Source organism: Mauremys reevesii, linkage group 2 (assembly GCF_016161935.1).
Source record: "Mauremys reevesii isolate NIE-2019 linkage group 2, ASM1616193v1, whole genome shotgun sequence".
Lineage (NCBI taxonomy): Eukaryota > Metazoa > Chordata > Testudines > Geoemydidae > Mauremys > Mauremys reevesii.
Genome location: NC_052624.1, coordinates 277,130,484 through 277,148,108, shown reverse-complemented (window position 1 = coordinate 277,148,108; position 17,625 = coordinate 277,130,484). Strand labels below are relative to the sequence as shown.

The 17,625-nt window shown below is 40.7% G+C and overlaps 1 protein-coding gene across 11 annotated transcripts in view; it reads left to right on the top strand.

Annotated features, from left to right (window-relative positions):
- Positions 1 to 17,625, top strand: part of TRAPPC9 (trafficking protein particle complex subunit 9) — an 825,958-nt gene that overhangs the window by 306,893 nt on the left and 501,440 nt on the right. For 10 of the 11 annotated variants that reach the window (XM_039525295.1, XM_039525292.1, XM_039525294.1 and 7 more), the window contains one exon: positions 9,794 to 9,904. In XM_039525295.1, coding sequence (XP_039381229.1) covers positions 9,794 to 9,904 — 111 coding nt within the window. Of the gene's footprint in view, positions 1 to 9,793; positions 9,905 to 11,174; positions 11,200 to 17,625 lie in introns of those variants that run through there. The other variant, XM_039525301.1, reaches the window with a different exon arrangement.

Genomic DNA, 17,625 nt, shown 5'->3' with positions numbered 1-17,625 from the left:
GTATACTCAAGTGATTGCTGAATGGGGATGGACTTCAGCACGTGCTGTAGTAACTAAGCTGATGCATAAGTGCTTTGCTGAAAAAGGGCCAAAAATAATATACATATTTAAATCTTTCTTTGTGTGCAGCTTTTTTTCCTGCAGCCACTGCCGAAAGGTTCTTATTATCCCTTTATTTTTACATACGTGAGTTGACTGCATGTTCATAAATGCACTTTATTATTTTCATGTGCTCATCATGTCTCTGTATTTATTCTATGCTAATGGTTTTGGTGATCAACAAAGCTGTTTCTCTTGTGCTTCGTAATATTGATTTCCCAGCACCAAGCCACGTCGTTTATCATACTATATTACATTTTAAAGTGAAAAATAGTAGAAATTTATCATTTTCAAAACACCTGTGAATAAATGTTTCTCATTAAGCAAAACACACTTATTCTTGATGTATTGATCTTTTCTCTGCTGAATCCAAATACTTAGATGCTGTAAATTACAAGTCAAAGTTTGCACTTACATTTTTTCTCCTTATTTAACTTTTTAAATTAATTTGCCTTGAACTTGTATCAGATTTTGTTGCTTAGGTTTTATATGAGATGTTAAACTGCTTTTATTTAGTTTTTATGAGACAGGCTATGCTTTTATAGCTTCAGATTTTCAGTTGGCAGTTAACAACATAAAATACTATTGGTCTAGTTTCCCTGAGTTCCAAAAATATGCCATCGAAGTGTTCCTGAGGAATTTGAATGCAGCTGGGAAATGCATCTTCTTATTAAAGTTAACAATGTGACCTATACATTGAAACCCCACAGTATTTTTTTTAATTTAGTAAGAGATAATGTTCCCCACTTACTTATAAGTTACCTTTAGTTGTTGATGAGAGAGTTGTTGATACAAAATTGCTCAAGATAGACAAGTCCCAGGCAGATTGCGAAGAGCTACAAAAGGATCTCTCAAAACTGGGTGACTGATCAGTAAAATGGCAGATGAAATTCAATGTTGATAAATGCAAAGTAATGCACATTGGAAAACATCCAAACTATACATATAAAATGATGGGGTCTAAATTGGCTGTTACCACTCGACAAAGAAATTTTGGAGGCATTGTGTATAGTTCTCTGAATGTACAGTGGCAGTCAAAAAAGCGAACAGAATGTTGGGAATCATTAAGAAAGGGATAGATAATAAGACAGAAAATATCATATTTCCTCTATATAAATCCATGGTACACCCACATCTTGAATATTGCATGCAGATGTGATCGCCCCATCTCAAAAAAGATATATTGTAATTTGAAAAAGTTCAGAAAAAGAACAAGAAAAATTATTAGGGGTATGGAACGGCTGCCATATGAGGAGAGATTAATAAGATTGGGATTTTTCAGCTTGGAAAAGAGGCGACTAAGGGGGGATATGATAGGTCTATAAAATCATGACTGGTGTGGAGAAAGTAAATAAGGAAGCGTTATTTACTCCTTCTCGTAACACAAAAACTATAGGTCACTAAATTAAATTAATAGGCAGCAGGTTTAAAACAAACAAAAGGAAGTATTTTTTCACACAACGCATAGTCAACCTGTGGAACTCCTTGCCAGAGGATGTTGTGAAGGCCAAGACTATAACACGGTTCAAAAAAGAACTAGATAAATTCATGGAAGATAGGTCCATCAGTGGCTGGGAATGGGCAATGGGATGGATCACTTAATGATTCCCTGTTCTGTTCTTTCCCTCTGGGGCACCTGGCATTGTCCCCTGTTGGAAGACAGGATACTGGGCTAGATGGATCTTTGGTCTGACCCAGTGTGGTCATTCTTATGTTCTTATGAGAGAACAATGCTACCCAAGTGATCAACTTGAAAAATACCATACAGACTTTTTCCTCAGTTCCCTTATGTTTTAAATAGACTTAAATTTGGGAAATTATCTTTCCTGTATGATGTCTTAGATACCAAGGTGGTTGGTGCCTTAGGAATACTTAAGATAGTGATGCAAGGTAGGTGAGAGATCTTTAATTGGACCAACTTCTCTCTCACCAACAGTTGGTATAATGAAAGATATTACCTCACCCATCTTGTCTCTCTAGCATCCTGGGACCGACAGGGCTACAGCAACACTGCGTAAAATAGTGATAACATTTCCACCAGATTTAATTTGAGGGTTCAAATAGCCAACTAAAATGTGAGCTTACTGTCTACTCTCACTCTCTTTCATATCTATGTGCTAACACATCCTGTACATTACATTGAAAAGGCTAATTAAAATGCACCAGTTTACATCTACTATTCTTTCACAAGCTTGAGTCCATATTTAATCTTAGAAATGTAGTACTGAAAGGTATCTTAAGAAGTCATCTAATCCAGCCCCTCCTTGGTATATCTAGACCATCCAAGACAGGTGTTTGCCTAACCCAGGGTTTCTCAAACTTTGTCATAGTGAGCCTCTCTACGTTAAGATAAAAAATTGTGCCTCCCGTAGTTTACTAGGACAACACAAAGAACAGAAAATCCTATATTTTGCAAGAATGAGTAATAAAGTAAAAGGGTTTTGATCAGTGCAGTTATGTCAAAAGTACTAATTTTATTTCATAAAGCACCTTTCATGTTATCCCATAGTTCTGCTCATCAAGAGTACAGATTGCAGTAGCTAAAAAAAACTGGTGATAGTGACTGTAAAAGTGACAGAGGGCTAAAACGAATGGCATCAGCCCATAAAAAAGCAAGAGACGAGTACATTAGTGTGAGAGTAACTGGACCAACTAACTGAAACAGGGAACAGTCCCTGTTATAGAATTGATTGACTTACAGCAAGAGCGCCCAACACAGGAACACATAGGCAACGTGCCTGAAGCCCAAAGGCCTTGGGAAACAGAGTGCTTAGGAGCAGCTCTTAACTTTTGCCTGCCTGTCTCTCTTGTGCTGGTAGGGAGGACTTGTCCCCCGTGACAGGTGCTCCCATTGAATGGCACAACAGGGCAGTGGTGTCTCGTAGTGCGCCCAGCTCTGCATCTCTACATTGCATCCCTGATGGGATGATCACTCTGGTGTGCTTGTACACTGTTCTGCCAGTAAAGATATTGCAGCTGTAACTTGTCACTGCAGATGTCTGAAAGAATTGTTAATGGTGTCTGTGGCTCCTTTCCTCCTTGTCTCATTCCATGGGTTCAGCTTTTCCATGTGACCATGTCCTGTTCAGGGCAGCGAGTCACACGGGCTTCATCCTGCCTGCTCCTAGCAGAGTACCCAGTTTCTACTCAAAGAAGGAAAATAGGTTGGCTTGGCATGATTTGTTTTTGACAAATCCATGTTGCTTATTGCTTATCACACTGTTATCCTTTAGGTGCATATAAATTGTTTAATAATTTGTCCGGGTATCACAGTTAGTCTCACTTACCTCTGGGAGCTGGCCCTTTTAGCCTTTATCTGCACTGGCCACTGGGGGAACAAGTGATTGACTTGACTGAACTCGCCTCCCCCACCAACTGTCTGGAGGTGTTGCGAGTTTGAATTTAATAACAATAATAACAATGTGCGAAGTCAAAGTAACAAGCTCAAATGGAATTATTTAATCAAAGATGATCAGTCAAAGGTTAATACAGCACTCTACAGAATACATAAAGAAAGTATACTGAACTACTTTTTGTGAAGAGTAAAAAGCTGACCCTGTTTCCTTCATCTGTAATTGGTGGAATGCTAGCAGTGTTCATTCCCACTCTAATTTCCAAAACCTCTTTCCTTGTATAGGGTGCGAGACCATATAACATTTTCCTTTTGGAGGGAAAAATTACTTTCCCACAATGTATACTGTTTTTGGTATCTCAGTTTACCTCATTACTTAAGGAATTTCTTTTGTGATATCTCAGTTTAGCTGATAAACTATAAAGGGATTTTTAATCCAGTCATTATTACTGACAGCTGTGGCAACAGGCAATTCTTAATGAGCTAAAACATCTTTCAATGGGTCATTATTTCATTCATTTAAAAAAATAGGTGCAATAACAACTATGTATCAATTGCAGAACCCAAGTGGATCATAGGCATCTGTTATTAATTACCTACTGTTTTATAACGTATTTCTGTAGGTCCCTTCATTAGTTTTGAGGAATACCTTCCTGATGATCTGGACTTTAGCAGACTGAGAGACTCTAAGAATTAAGGTACAGCCCAATATTTAGGCCATGTGTACACTACCAGCTAAATCGACACTGCTGTCATCGATGCAGCTGTGTTGATTTAGCAGGTCTGGTGAACAAGCTAAGTCGATGGGAGAGCACTTTCCTGTCGACGTCTGTACTCCATCTCCCCAAGAGGCAGAAGTAGACACCACTGTAATTCAATCAAAGTTACATTGACTTCAGTTACATAATTTACATAAATGAAGTTGCCTAACTTTGATTGAATTACAGCATTAGTGTAGATGAGCCCTTAGTTACTTACATTCCTGAGCATTGATCGCACACTAAGGGCTTGTCTATATTACCCGCTGGATCGATGGGCAGCAATTGATCCAGCGGGGGTTGATTTTTATCGTGTCTAGTGAAGATGCGATAAATGGACTGCTGAGTGCTCTCTCATTGACTCCGGTACTCCACTGGAGTGAGAGGTGCAGGCGGAGTCGACGGGGGAGCATCAGCAGTCGACTCACCACAGTGAAGACACCGCAGTGAGTAGATCTAAGTACGTTGACTTCAGCTACATCAGGGGTCGGTAACCTTTGAGAAGTGGTGTGCCGAGTCTTCATTTATTCACTCTAATTTAAGGTTTCGCGTGCCGGTAATACATTTTAACGTTTTTAGGTCTCTTTCTATAAGTCTATATTATATAATTAAACTATTGTATGTAAAGTAAACAAAGTTTTCAAAATGTTTAAGTGTCATTTAAAATTAAATTAAAATGCTGATCTTATGCCGCCAGCCTGCTCAGCTCGCTGCCAACCTGGGGTTCCGTTCACCTAGACCGGCAGCGGGCTGAGCAGGGCCTGCGGCCGGGACCCCAGACCTGGGTGCGGGGGTTTCAGGGCAGAGGGCTGGGGGAGGGGGAGGTCAGGGCAGAAGGCTGGGTGTGTGGGGGGGTTCAGGGCAGAGGGCTGAATGTGTGGGGGGTTCAGGGCAGAGGGCTGGAGGGTGTGGAGGGTGCAGGGCAGAAGACTCTGTGTGTGTGTGTGTGTGTGTGTGTGTGTGTGTGTTGGGGTGGGGGGGTGCAGGGTAGAGGGCTGAGTGTGTGGGGGGGTCAGGGCAGAGGGCTGGGGTGCTCCGCTCATAGGGATGCTCCCAGCCCCCTGCCTGAGCGGCTCAGGGCAGGGGACTGGAAGGGATATGCCTGTTCCACCCCTTTCCCCAAGGCTCCGTTCCTACCTCTCTCTGTCTCCTCTAGGGAACTGCCTGCACGTTGTTGCTCTTCCCCCCTCCCCCTCGCTAGGGCCATTAGCTGATTGGCGCAGGGAAGCAGAGGGGGCGAGGCAGGAAAGAACCATTCTGGGGGAAGAAGCAGGGGAGAGGGAAGCTTGGTTGCTGCAGAACCAAGCTTCTGCCTCCTGCCCCCTCAGGGGAGAGCGGTGGGCGGGGGGGCTGAGGGCCAGGACTGCAGCAGGCGGCTGCGTGCCGCTCAAAATCGGCTTGTGTGCCATGTTTGGCATGTGCCACAGGTTGCTGACCCCTGAGCTACACTATTCACTTAAATTGATTCCCCTCCCCCCACCCCCTAAGTGTAGACCAGACCTACATTCAGTTTAAGGACAGAACTTTTCTGCTTCCTAGGGACGGGATTAAATTTATAGATAACCAACATCTTTTTTATGTTGTGTAATATACAAAATTGTAAAAGGTTAATACTTACCAAAGGGGGCCTTTTATGGCCGCTGCCCAGCTGGTACCCTCCTTTCCTTCCCTGCCCAGATAGGACACGGTGCTAATCCAGCTGTTCCTGCAGTGTGGCCTGGAGATAGGTGTACTGTCCAAAATGAAAAGTCTACAGTTCTGTAAGTGAAACATCAAAGGATAATAATTGGAAATCCAGCCTACTAACTAGTTAGGCCTACCACTGTGTGGTATCTTATATTGGCTAATGATAAACTTTTACAATATTTATACTTTTGCGTCCTATTAAAATGTTGCTGAACCAGTCTGAATATGTTAAACAACCTTGATTGATACTGAGTTTGCTGGATGAGACTTCTGGTCTTTGTAAAATGTCACAATTCAAAATTCTAATGGTTTTCTGCTCCATTGTATTTACACAATTTCCCACTATTTCACTGCAACAAACTGTGACACAGCCTCCTTTGCAAATAAAGATTTGGGGTGAAAAATCTGAATGATAAGTTTTAAAATATAGAGTGTTTTTGGCTAAATAATGGAAAAGTTCAGTAGCTTCTTTGAGTCATTTTTTATTTTGTTCTTGTGTGGCTCCAGTTCTTTAATTATTTCAAACTAGGTTTCCACTGAAACTGTGACAATGGAATTGATTAGCAGCTTTCACATTTACTAGTTAGAATGAGAAATAACCACCTAGTGAATTCAACACTGTGAAGACTTAAAAATGTGATGAGCTAACTAGTTTTTATATATATATAGGGCCCTACCAAATTCACGGTGCATTTTGGTCAATTTCGCGGTCATAGGATTTTAAAAATAGTAAATTTCATGATTTCCGCTATTTAAATCTGAAATTTCAGTGTTGTAATTGTAGGAATCGTAACCCAAAAAGGAGTTGTGGAGTGGTCACAAGATTATTGTAAGGGGTGAGGGGGGTTGCAGTACTGCCTCCCTTACTTCTGTGCTGCTGCTGGCAGCAATTCTGCCTTCAGAGCTGGGCAGCTGGAGAGCGGTGGTGGCTGGCCAGGAGCCAGCTCTGAAGGCAGAGCCACTGCCAGCAGCAGCACAGAAGTAAGGATGGCATGGTATGGTATTGCCACCCTTACTTCTGCACTGCTGCCTGCAGACCTGGGCCCTCAATCAGCAGCCGCCACTCTCTGGCCATCCAGCTCTGAAGGCAGCAGTCCAGAAATAAGGGTGGCATGGTATGGTAAGGGTAGCAATGCCGTGACCCCCCTAAAATAACTTTGCAACCCCCCCGCAACTCCCTTTGGGGTCAGGACCCCCAATTTGAGAGAGGCTGGTCTCCCCCATGAAATCACTATAGTATAGGGTAAAAGTACACAAGACCAGATTTCACGGGGGAAGACCATATTTCATGGTCTGTGATGCATTTTTCATGGCTGTGAATTTGGTAGGGCCCTATTTATATAGAATCATGTTAGATGCCCCACCCACCTTCCAGAAATTTCTGTCAACCAATCCCACTCCCTCTTGACAGTTCCACCCACTCTTATCTTTTCAAGGACCAGTGAAGGTCAATTTTACTCACTAGCCATTCCCTTCAATCACCAGTGACTCCTGTGACAGTCTGTACCCCATGTTCACCCCTTTTACAAAATTATGCTAAATTTTGGATAAAGTATACTGTGTATGGTATCCTTTAAAAACTCATGATTTGCTGATCATTGTTGTCCTGGTAAAATGTGTGGCAACATTGTATGCAAAGAGACAGGATTCCACTGTGTGATATTACCAGGACATGTTCTGAAGGGCAGTGACAAACAAGTTCCCCAGAGACAAAGGGCTAGCCAATGCCTCAGCCAGGTTTCAACAAGATCAAATACACCATCACCTGATTAAGTGGCCACTCTTCAGCAGCAGAGAGGGTATGGGCAAAAGATCTACATTTTGACAAAGTAGCTTAATGGTCCTGCCCATGCAATTTTTCTGTCTCCTGAATGTCAGCCGGACATGATTCTTGCACAAGAGAAAGGGCTATAAGAGGAAAGGACATGTGTCCCAAATCATCTCACCCTTGCTCTCTACCCATGGCAGCATCAACCCCTGAAGAACAAAGGAAGCAGCATTGCACTGGGGAAGAGGGGGAGATCCTGAATAAAAGAGGTTCAGGCAGTAAGACTGTTGGAACATGTGGCGAGAGATACCTTTTGCTTTGTATTCACTTAGCTTGTTAAGTGAGGTGTTGGATGCCTTTCACCTTTTATTTCCTTGTAACCAATACTGACTTATATGCCTTAGTACTTGTTGTCACTTAAAATCTTTTTGTCGTTAATAAATTTGTTTTGTTGTTTGTTCTAAACCAGTTTGTTTGGATTGAAGTGTTTGGGAAACTCCATTTGGGGCAACAAGATTTATGCATATCATTTTCTATTAATGAAATGATGGACTTTATATGTGCTTGTATTGTGGAGGAGGCTTAAGGTGGTACAAGACAGATATTTCTGCGGGAATGTCTGGGATTGGGAGTTTGCTCATGTTCCCTGCAGTGTAATTCAATAGTGGCTGGCTATAGCACTCGTACAGTATAGCTGGAAGTGATTTACATGCTGGTGGCTGTGTGTGAGTAGACCAGGAGTGGTTGCTCTCACAGTAAAACCGTGTAAACGGCACCCCAAGTTGGGGAATTGAGGGGACCCCAGCTGTCCATCAGTCCAAACTTACCCTTGGTAATGTCAAAACTCCATCCATTCCGCTTCGTCCTTAAGATTCTGAACAGGTATATAATATTTTTTTCTCTCATTAGTCATAGTAGACATAACAAGAATCTTAGGGCTGGTCTACATTTAAAAAGCTGCACCAGTGCAGCTGTGCCACCTTAGCACTTTAGTGAAGACGCCACTATGCCAGTGGGGGGAGAGCTGCTTCTGTCAGTGTAGTTAATCTACATCCGTGAGAGGTGGTAGTTATGGAGGTTTGGTTGATATAACTACATCGCTCAGGCGTGGAAAATCCATACCCCTGAGTGATGTAGTTATACCTATATAAGGTTGTAGTGTACACCTAGTGTTTTCATTACTTCCCTTCTACCTTTCTCAATCAGTTAAGGGTTTTCATTTGCAGATTGAAAATTGGAGCCTAATGTTTCTGTTATGAAGAAATTTCATATTATGTTCATGTAAATACTTCAAAGTGACAGTTTTAAAAATGAAAATAACTAAAGCTTCTACAAACAGTGCAGTTCTGGACCCCTAATTACTAGACACAGAGACAACTTGCAGGGGGTTCAGAGAAAAGAGCAACAAAAATAGTTTGCAGCCTGCAGGGACTGATTTTTCAGTGAAGATCAAAAGTTAAATTTTGAAGCTCCATTTCTTAAGACTTCTAAGAACTCAACTGAACAAAATTCTAGTAAATGTACAATAATGAACAATGCTGCAGGGGATGTTCTAGATAAATGGTTCCCAGTTTGGTCTCCGACTCAGTTGTTCATGAAGTGTTTGCTAGTGGTTTGTAGAAAATTGGGTGGCTTTATAACATGCTGTTGGCTTTCCTCCTTGTTTCCAGCTGATTCAGCTGTCTGTCTTCATTTTCTCTGAAACAACACTGATCTTAGTAGTTTGGGTCTTAAAAGGACTTTGTCAACAAAGTCATATATATAAAAACTGTCTTAAATGAGCATTCAAAGAATTGACCAAAAAATCCATTGTTTAATGGTAGCAGTCTGCTAATAAAGGTGGTGCTGGATTATACTTGGTACTTTTGAGGATACTTAGAAGTGATCCCACCTGATAGGTGACACAGGCATGTGCAGATCATAAGTATAATTAAATTCTGCTCTTGTTCAACTATGCATGCTCTTTTTAAATTTCAACAAGGTTTAATCAGAGTTAGTTTTAGAGAAAAAATTGATACTATAATTGGAATAGATGAGGGTAAATATAATTTTAGATTCCATAATATATGTAATTCAAATACTCTGTGTTACTAAAACTACAGTATTAATTTATTTTTCATTTCCAAACAGCACCCGACAATGCCATCTACTCCTTGATGTCTTCAATTCAACTGAACATGAGCTGACTGTTAGTGCTAAAAACAATGAAGACCTAGTTCTGCATGCGGGGGAATGTCAGCGGTAAGTGCTTTTGGCATTAAACAGGTACTGCTAGAGCTTTATTCTCTCAACTTTTGTGAGCTATTAATTTTTTTAAATCATTGTACAGTTTCAGAGACCGTAGTCTATTTTTGTTTCTCTGAAGATACATCTTTGAGTGCTAAGAATTTCTCCGTGTAATTTATTTTGTCTGCAGTTTTCTTCCAGTAAAATTAATTGCAGAGCACAAGGTGATTGTTACTTGTGGAGTGAAAGAATGGGTTCAGCATTGTACAAATGACATGGACTGTTGGATTGACTGGCTATGTTTTCCTAAAATGTTTATAATATAATGGCTCTTGATGCACTTCAAACAGAGCGTATTTTGATGTTGAAACCTCAGTTTTTATTCATTGAAATAGATTGAATTCACTTTATATATAATCCTTTGCACAGAATAGACCTTTCTTCATTCAGTTCACTTTTGCCATAACAACCATTCTATGAAAAGGAGAAATAGACAAAAGAAAATGGAAACAGAGAAAAAGAAAACAGGAGCTATTACAGTAGGTTAGCTCTTTAGTCTGTTCCCTTCATTCATCTCCTTGGGCACTTATCTAGGCAGGAGCTCTTAGAGGTATTCCCATCCCCTTTTCTAACCTGTCCACTTCATAGTTGTTAGACTGTTTGTTCCTATGGGCAGGTAGCATCCTTCTTTAATATCTGGAAAGTGCATGGAACATAGTGGACACAGTCCTAAACAATTAATAAATAGTGTTGAGACCATTACCCTATCAATCAAATCCTTCCTAAGACCCCACTTCTTCTGTGGTGCTTATAAGAAGTGAATTTATTTCATCATTGGGGGAAAAATCAGTGTTTTGATGCCAAAATATGAACAAGAGGCTTCCTCAATACGTTTATGCCTCACATACAACTAAACATTATATTCTCCAGCCTCCGCCAGACTGTCCCTCTAGCAAAACAGCTATCAATTTGCATATTCTTTTCTCCCCTTCTTCCTCCCAGGTTGTGGGGAGAGGTGAGTTGGTGTGGGTTGGAGGAATGAGTCTACACAGAGTACTTCAGGAATTTAGGCAGAAAAAGGTTTCCTGGGTTGATGGTAGGGGAATCTGGCTCCTTTGCTCTCTCTGAAAGGTGTTTCATTGCCATCTTCTCCATACTCGGAAACAAAAATTGAAGATGAGATGCTGGTTGATAACTGACAAGTGTCAACATCAAGTGATTTTTTTTCAGTTAAGATATACACTTACTTCCTTAAGAGCTCTCAGTATTCTGCTCTTTTTTAAAGGTGGGATTGACAGTCTGCCTCCAAATGACCCAGCACTTCCCTTTAAGCTTTCATCAGTCAAGAAGGCCTTATGTCCAAACAGTGTGTGGAATAGAATTTTCTGATCACATCCAGAACTTCAGTGAACACCACAGTTCTAAACCCAGATGAATTTTGGCTTTCAACTTCTCAATATCCTGCTTTACTGTCATTGATGTGGGCAACTTAGTCTTAATCCAAGTAATTTGCTCTGCAAAATAACCAGAAATTTGCTCTCAGTGAGGGGTAGTCAAATCAGCCCCTGTGACAAGGAAAACTTCATTAAACAGTTTCTCTACCATATGGAATGGTACCATCTCGAGAGGCACGCAACTATACCTCAAGACCTTAGGAAATGTTTGTCTCAATAAGTCATCTTTGGCCCAGGATTTCTGCCATTAGCTCTTTAGCTGTCCTACACCTTGCTTCATCTCTCCCAAATCATCATTAAACCAAGGTTACTTGTGAGGATGAAACCGTGAAAGGGGAAACACTCCAGTACCATTGATAGTGGCAGATCATCAAAATAAATTCCTCACTCCTCCAGGAGAATAGTACTACATTTTCAAGCCATTGGAGCCAGTGATTTTCCATGAGAGGAGTACTTTATCCAGCACTCTAATTCTAACCCAAACACTAGATCCAAAACTGAGTCTGCAACTACCTAGGACAGTCCTGTAACCCTCATGTTGGCCACAAAGTCCTGAATTGAATATGAAGAATCATCATCTTATGCCAGTGTTGAAATTACTGGGCACTGTCAGCCTTAGTGACTCCAGAGCCACAGCATTCAGGAAATTCATTGTCTCAAATTGAAGCTGCACTTTTGCCATTTGTTTATTATAGAATTCACCTCTTCCATGATCTCTGCATTAAATAAGAAAATAATATGCAGTCTTGTGTTCCTTATGTTAAATTAAAAAGAAAAACTTTAACAATCACCAAGATGTGCCATGCCTAACCATAGTAAATGTGTGATTGTGCTGCTGTGTCCCTTGCCCTTCTGTGTCACATCCTTTCCATATTGTCTCTGAACCTCAGTCATATTTTAAAAAAACCTGTAAGCTCTTTGGAGTAAGGAGTATATCTTTTGTGAAGAGCCAGCACAGATTTGGGTGGTACAAAATAATAAATAGTAGTAATAGAATCATAGGACTGGAAGGGACCTTGAGAGGTCATCTAGTCCAATCCCCTGCACTCATGGAAAGACTAAGTATTATCTAGACCATCCCTGATAGGTGTTTGTCTAACGTGTTCTTAGAAATCTCTGGAGATGGAGATTCCACAACCTCCCTAGGCACTTTATTCCAGTGCTTAACCACCCTTACAGTTAAGGAGTTTTTCCTAATGTCCAACCTAAACCACCCTTGCCACAGTTTAAGGTCATTGCTGCTTCTCCTGTCCTCAGAGGTTAAGAAGAACATTTTTTCCCCTTCTCTTTCTAAGAATCTGTTATGTACTTGAAAACTGTAATCATGTCCCTTTTATCTTCTCTTCTCCAGACTAAATAAACCCAATTTTTGCAATCTTCCCTCATAGGTCATGTTTTTTAGACTTCTTATTCTTTGTTGCTCTTCTCATGACTTTCTCCAGTATTTCCATATCTTTCCTGAAATGCGGTGCCCAGAACGGGTCACAATACTCCAGTTGAGGTCTAATGTGTCTCTCCCCCTCCCCTCTTTTTTGCAACAGTGTTACTCTGTTGACTCTTATTTGGCTGGGATCCACTATGATCCCCAGATCCCTTTCTGCAGTACTCCTTCCTAGGCAGTCATTTCTCATTTTGTATGTGTGCAACTGATTGTTGCTTCCTAAGAGGAATACTTTGCATTTGTCCTTATTGAATTTCATCCTATTTACTTCAGACCATTTCTGAATGGTCCAGATCATTTTTAATTTTAATTTTACCCTCCAAAGCACTTGCAGCCTCTGCCAACTTAGTATCGTCCACAAACTTTACAAGTGTACTCTCTATGCTATTATGTAAATCATTGATGAAGATATTGAACAGAACTGATCCTCGTGCCCCCCCTTTGATATCCCCTTCCTGCTTGACTGTGAATACTATTAACTATAATACTATAAACACCTTTTAAAAATAGACCTACAGCACAATGACCCTTTATTGGGACGATAAGTTTGAATAAGTAGCTCCTTTTATTTGTAGTCAGGTTTAATAACTTTAATTTAAATAGTCTGAAATGCCAATATCATAACAGATGTAAACATTTCCAAGTACTTGACTCCTCCAGTAGGGTTATTTATCAAGGAAAAACTTGTTTCACATTTACATTTTTATATTATGAGCTCCTATCACAATAATGTGATTTTAGTTCCAGCGTAAAATATTTGAATGTTGTAATCTGGGTTATAAATTGCACTTTACTATGTGTATTTTGTATTAATTTATCTTCTGTTTCACAGTTAAGTACTTTTAATGTAAGCATTACTGCATAGCTCCTACTTTGCCTCCATAGTTCTACAGTTAGTATAATTGAACATCTAGACAAACTTAAGTTGCATTTAAGAAGGCCTGAGAAGATTACCAAACCCCTTCAGTGAGAAGACTGATTTTACTACCCAGAGGCCAATATGAAAAATGCAGAAATTAGCCTTTTTCAATCTTCCTTGCTGTTCGGGGACAGAGTGCATTGGTCTTCCCAACACAGCCTTGCCACTGGATTCTCACTTGCCGCCTTTTTCCTATCTTCTGGACTACCCTTTGTTAATATCTGATTAGGTGTTTGACTTGTTCACCTCCAGTCAGTTTTTAATTCCTTGTTCTTTCTCCATCCCCAGTATCTCCATTATTTCCTTTGTCACCCATCATTAATATTTCCCTCATTTCTCTTGTTTTATCCCTACCCATTCCCCTCACTCTCCAGCCCCTCCTTCAGAGCTTGTCTATATAGAGACATATTGCATGGCCAGCCAGGGTGTAAATCTACAGTGGACTAGCCTTCCACACTAACTGGTCATGTGGACCCTGTTATAATGCACTAAAAGTTCTGTGGTGCACTGTGACATACTGCTGTTTGAAATAGGCTGTGGAAAGCATAGCACTCCTTGTATCATTCCATTCAACATAGTAAAGCTTTATTTATCTGGTGTTTTAAGAAAAGTGTGCAGTTCCCTCCCTTCCCAACCACTGCTGTAATACATTAAAACACTGACTGCAACAATTGTCTTATCCTGCAAAATAATGCACGCACACCTACTGGGAATAGACATGAGCAACACATCTCGAAGAACACCAGTTACAGAACAGGTAACTGTCCTTTTTGCAATTTTTTTTTGTCAAAATAACAGTACATAATCATGCCAGTTTCAATTATTTTGGTAATTTATTTCAAAATACTTGTCAGCAAATATGTCTGTAATAATACAGACACACACAAAATTTCCCCAGGAGTAGAGTTAAAAGAATCCCTATGACAACCCAGTTCCTGTTTCTCCTCCCCTCCCCCCCCGAGCCCAGCTGGGGGCCAGACACCCATAACCCCTCCCCCCCAGAGCCCAGCCACTGGGCCCTCCCGTCCTAGATACATGCACCACCTAGCCCCCAGAGCCCAGCAGTGCCCCCTCTCCTCCGGCCCAGATAGCCGTAGGAGTAAATTAGGCAGGCCAAAAAGAATTAGAAGAGCAACTAGTAAAAGAAAAAAAAATTGCTGTTCATTTTTGTGTAAGTACGAGAAGCAGAAAACCTGCCAAACAGTGTAGCCACTGGATGATCAAGACGCTAAAGGAGCACTCATAGAAGACAAGGCCATTGCGGAAAATCTAAATGAATTCTTTCCATTGGTCTTCACTGCAGAGGATGTGAGAGATTCTCACACCTGAGCCATTCTTTTTAGATGACAAAATCTGAGGAATGGTCCCAGATTGAGGTTTCACTGGAGGAGGGTTTGGAACAAAGTGATAAATTTAACAGTAGTAAATCATCGGGACCAGATGGTATTCACCAAAGAGTTCTGCAGGAACTCAAATATGAAATTGCAGAACTACTAATTGTGGTATATAACCTGTCGCTTAAATCAGCCTCTGTACTATATGACTGGTGTGTAACTAATGTAACACCGATTTTTAAAAGAGGTTCCAGAAGCGATCCTGGTAATTATAGGCCATTACTTGGCAAATTGGTTGAAGCTATAGTAAAGAACACAATTATCAGACTCGTAGATGAAGAAAACATGTTGGGGAAGAGCCAGCAGAGCTTTTGTAAAGGGAAATTATACCTTACCAATCTATTCAAATTCTTTGAAGGTGACAAGAAGCATGTGGACAAGGGTGATCTAGTAGATATAATGTACTTGAATTTTCAGAAAGCCTTTGACAAGGTCCCACAGCAAAGGCTTATAAGCAAAGTAGGCAGTTATGGGATAAGAGGGAAGGTCCTCTCATGGATCAGTAACTGGTTAAAAAGATAGGAAACAGAGGGTTGGAATAAATGGTCAGTTTTCACAGCGGAGAGAAGAAAATAGCAGGGTCCCCTAAGGATCTGTACTGGGACCAGTGCTGTTCAACATATTCATAAATGAGCTGGAAAAGGGCATAAACAGTGAAGCGTCAAAATTTGCAGACCATGCAAAATTACTCAAGATAGTTAAGTCCAAAGCAGAGTGTGAATAATTACTAAGGGGAGTCTCACAAAATTGGGTGACTGAGCAAGAAAATGGCAGATGAAATTCAAAGTGCAAAGTAATGCACACTGGAAAACATAATCCCAACTATACATACAAAATGATGGGATCTAAATTAGCTGTTATCGTTCAAGAAAGAGATCTTGGAGTCATCGTAGATAGTTCTCTGAAAACATCAGCTCAGTGTGCAGCAGCAGTTAAAAAAGCTAACAGTGTTAGGAACCATTAGGAAAGGGATAGGTAAGACAGAAAATATCATAATACCAGTATATAAATCCATGGCATGCCCACACTTTGTATACTGCATGCAGTTCTGGTTGCCTCATCTCAAAAAAAGGTATATAAAAATTGGAAGAGGTATAGAGAAGAGCAACAAAAATGATTAGGGGTCTGGAACAGCTTCCATACGAGGAGAGATTAAAAAGACAGGGACTATTCAGCTTGGAAAAGTGATAATATGGGGGATATGATAGAAGTTTATAAAATCATGAATGGCGTGAAGGAAGTGTTATTTACCCCTTCACATAACACGTGAACCAGGATTCACGCAATGAAATTAATAGGCAGCAGGTTTAAAACAAACACAAGGAAGTACTACTTCATGCAACACACAGTCAACCTGTTGAACATGTTGCCAGGGGATGTTGTGAAGGCCAAAAGTGTAACTGGGTTCAAAAAAGAATTAGATAAGTTTATGGAGGATAGGTCCATCAGTGGCTAGTAGCCAAGATGGTCAGGGACACAACTCCATGATCTGGGTTTCCCTAAACCTCTGACTAATATAAGCTGAGATTGGATGACAGGGTGGATCACTCGATAAAGGGCCCTGTTCATTTGAAGCTTCTGGTACTGGCCACTCTCGGAAGACAGGACTCTGGGCTAGGTGGGCAATTGGTCTGATCTACTGTGGCCATTCTTATGTTCTTATTGTTCATCTTTGTGTTTGGGGAGATGGCAGGGGTATGCTTTTATCCTTTGCCCAAATCTCCAAGATATCTTCGTGGGTGTGCACTTCATACTTCACTTTTCAGTAGCTGTGGGATTCAAAATGCTCCTGTCATAAACAGATAGTTAAGGGTTAATGCCTCTTTTACCTGTAAAGGGTTAAGACGTTCACCCAGCATAGCTGACACCTGACCAGAGGAACCAATGGGGGAACAAGATGTTTCAAAAGGAAGGAGGGAAGTTTTCCTTTGTTGAGAGTTTCAGTTTCAGCCGGAGTGAAAAAGATCAAGGAACCAGCCTCTTATCAGAGTAGTAAGTTTTAGAAAGGAATAAATAGGTTGATGTTTATTTTCTTTGTAACTTGTCTTGATACCATTAAGGGAATTATTAAATTTGGGTATTTTTTGTGTAACTAAATTTGTGCCCAGGGGAACATCCTCTGTGTTTTGAATCTGTTTTCTGTAAGAGTAACTGGTACGCTAATCTCTCCCAGAGGGTTTTCTTTTACCTTTCTTTTCTTTAATTAAAAGCCTTTTTTCTTAATACCTGATTGATTTTTCCTTGTTTTTAGATCCAAGGGGGTTGGATCTGGATCCACCAGGAGTTGGTGGGAGAAAGGAGAGGGAATGGTTAATTTCTCCTTGTTTTAAGATCCAAGGGGTTTGGGTCTGTGTTCACCAGGAAATTGGTGAAGTCTCTCAAGACTACCCAAGGAAAAAAAGGTAGTACTTGGGGGATGGTGGCAGCGATACCAGATCTAAGCTGGTAATTAAGCTTAGAAGTGTCCATGCAGGTCCCCACATCTGTACCCTAAAGTTCAGAGTGGGGAAGGAACCTTGGCAACTCCT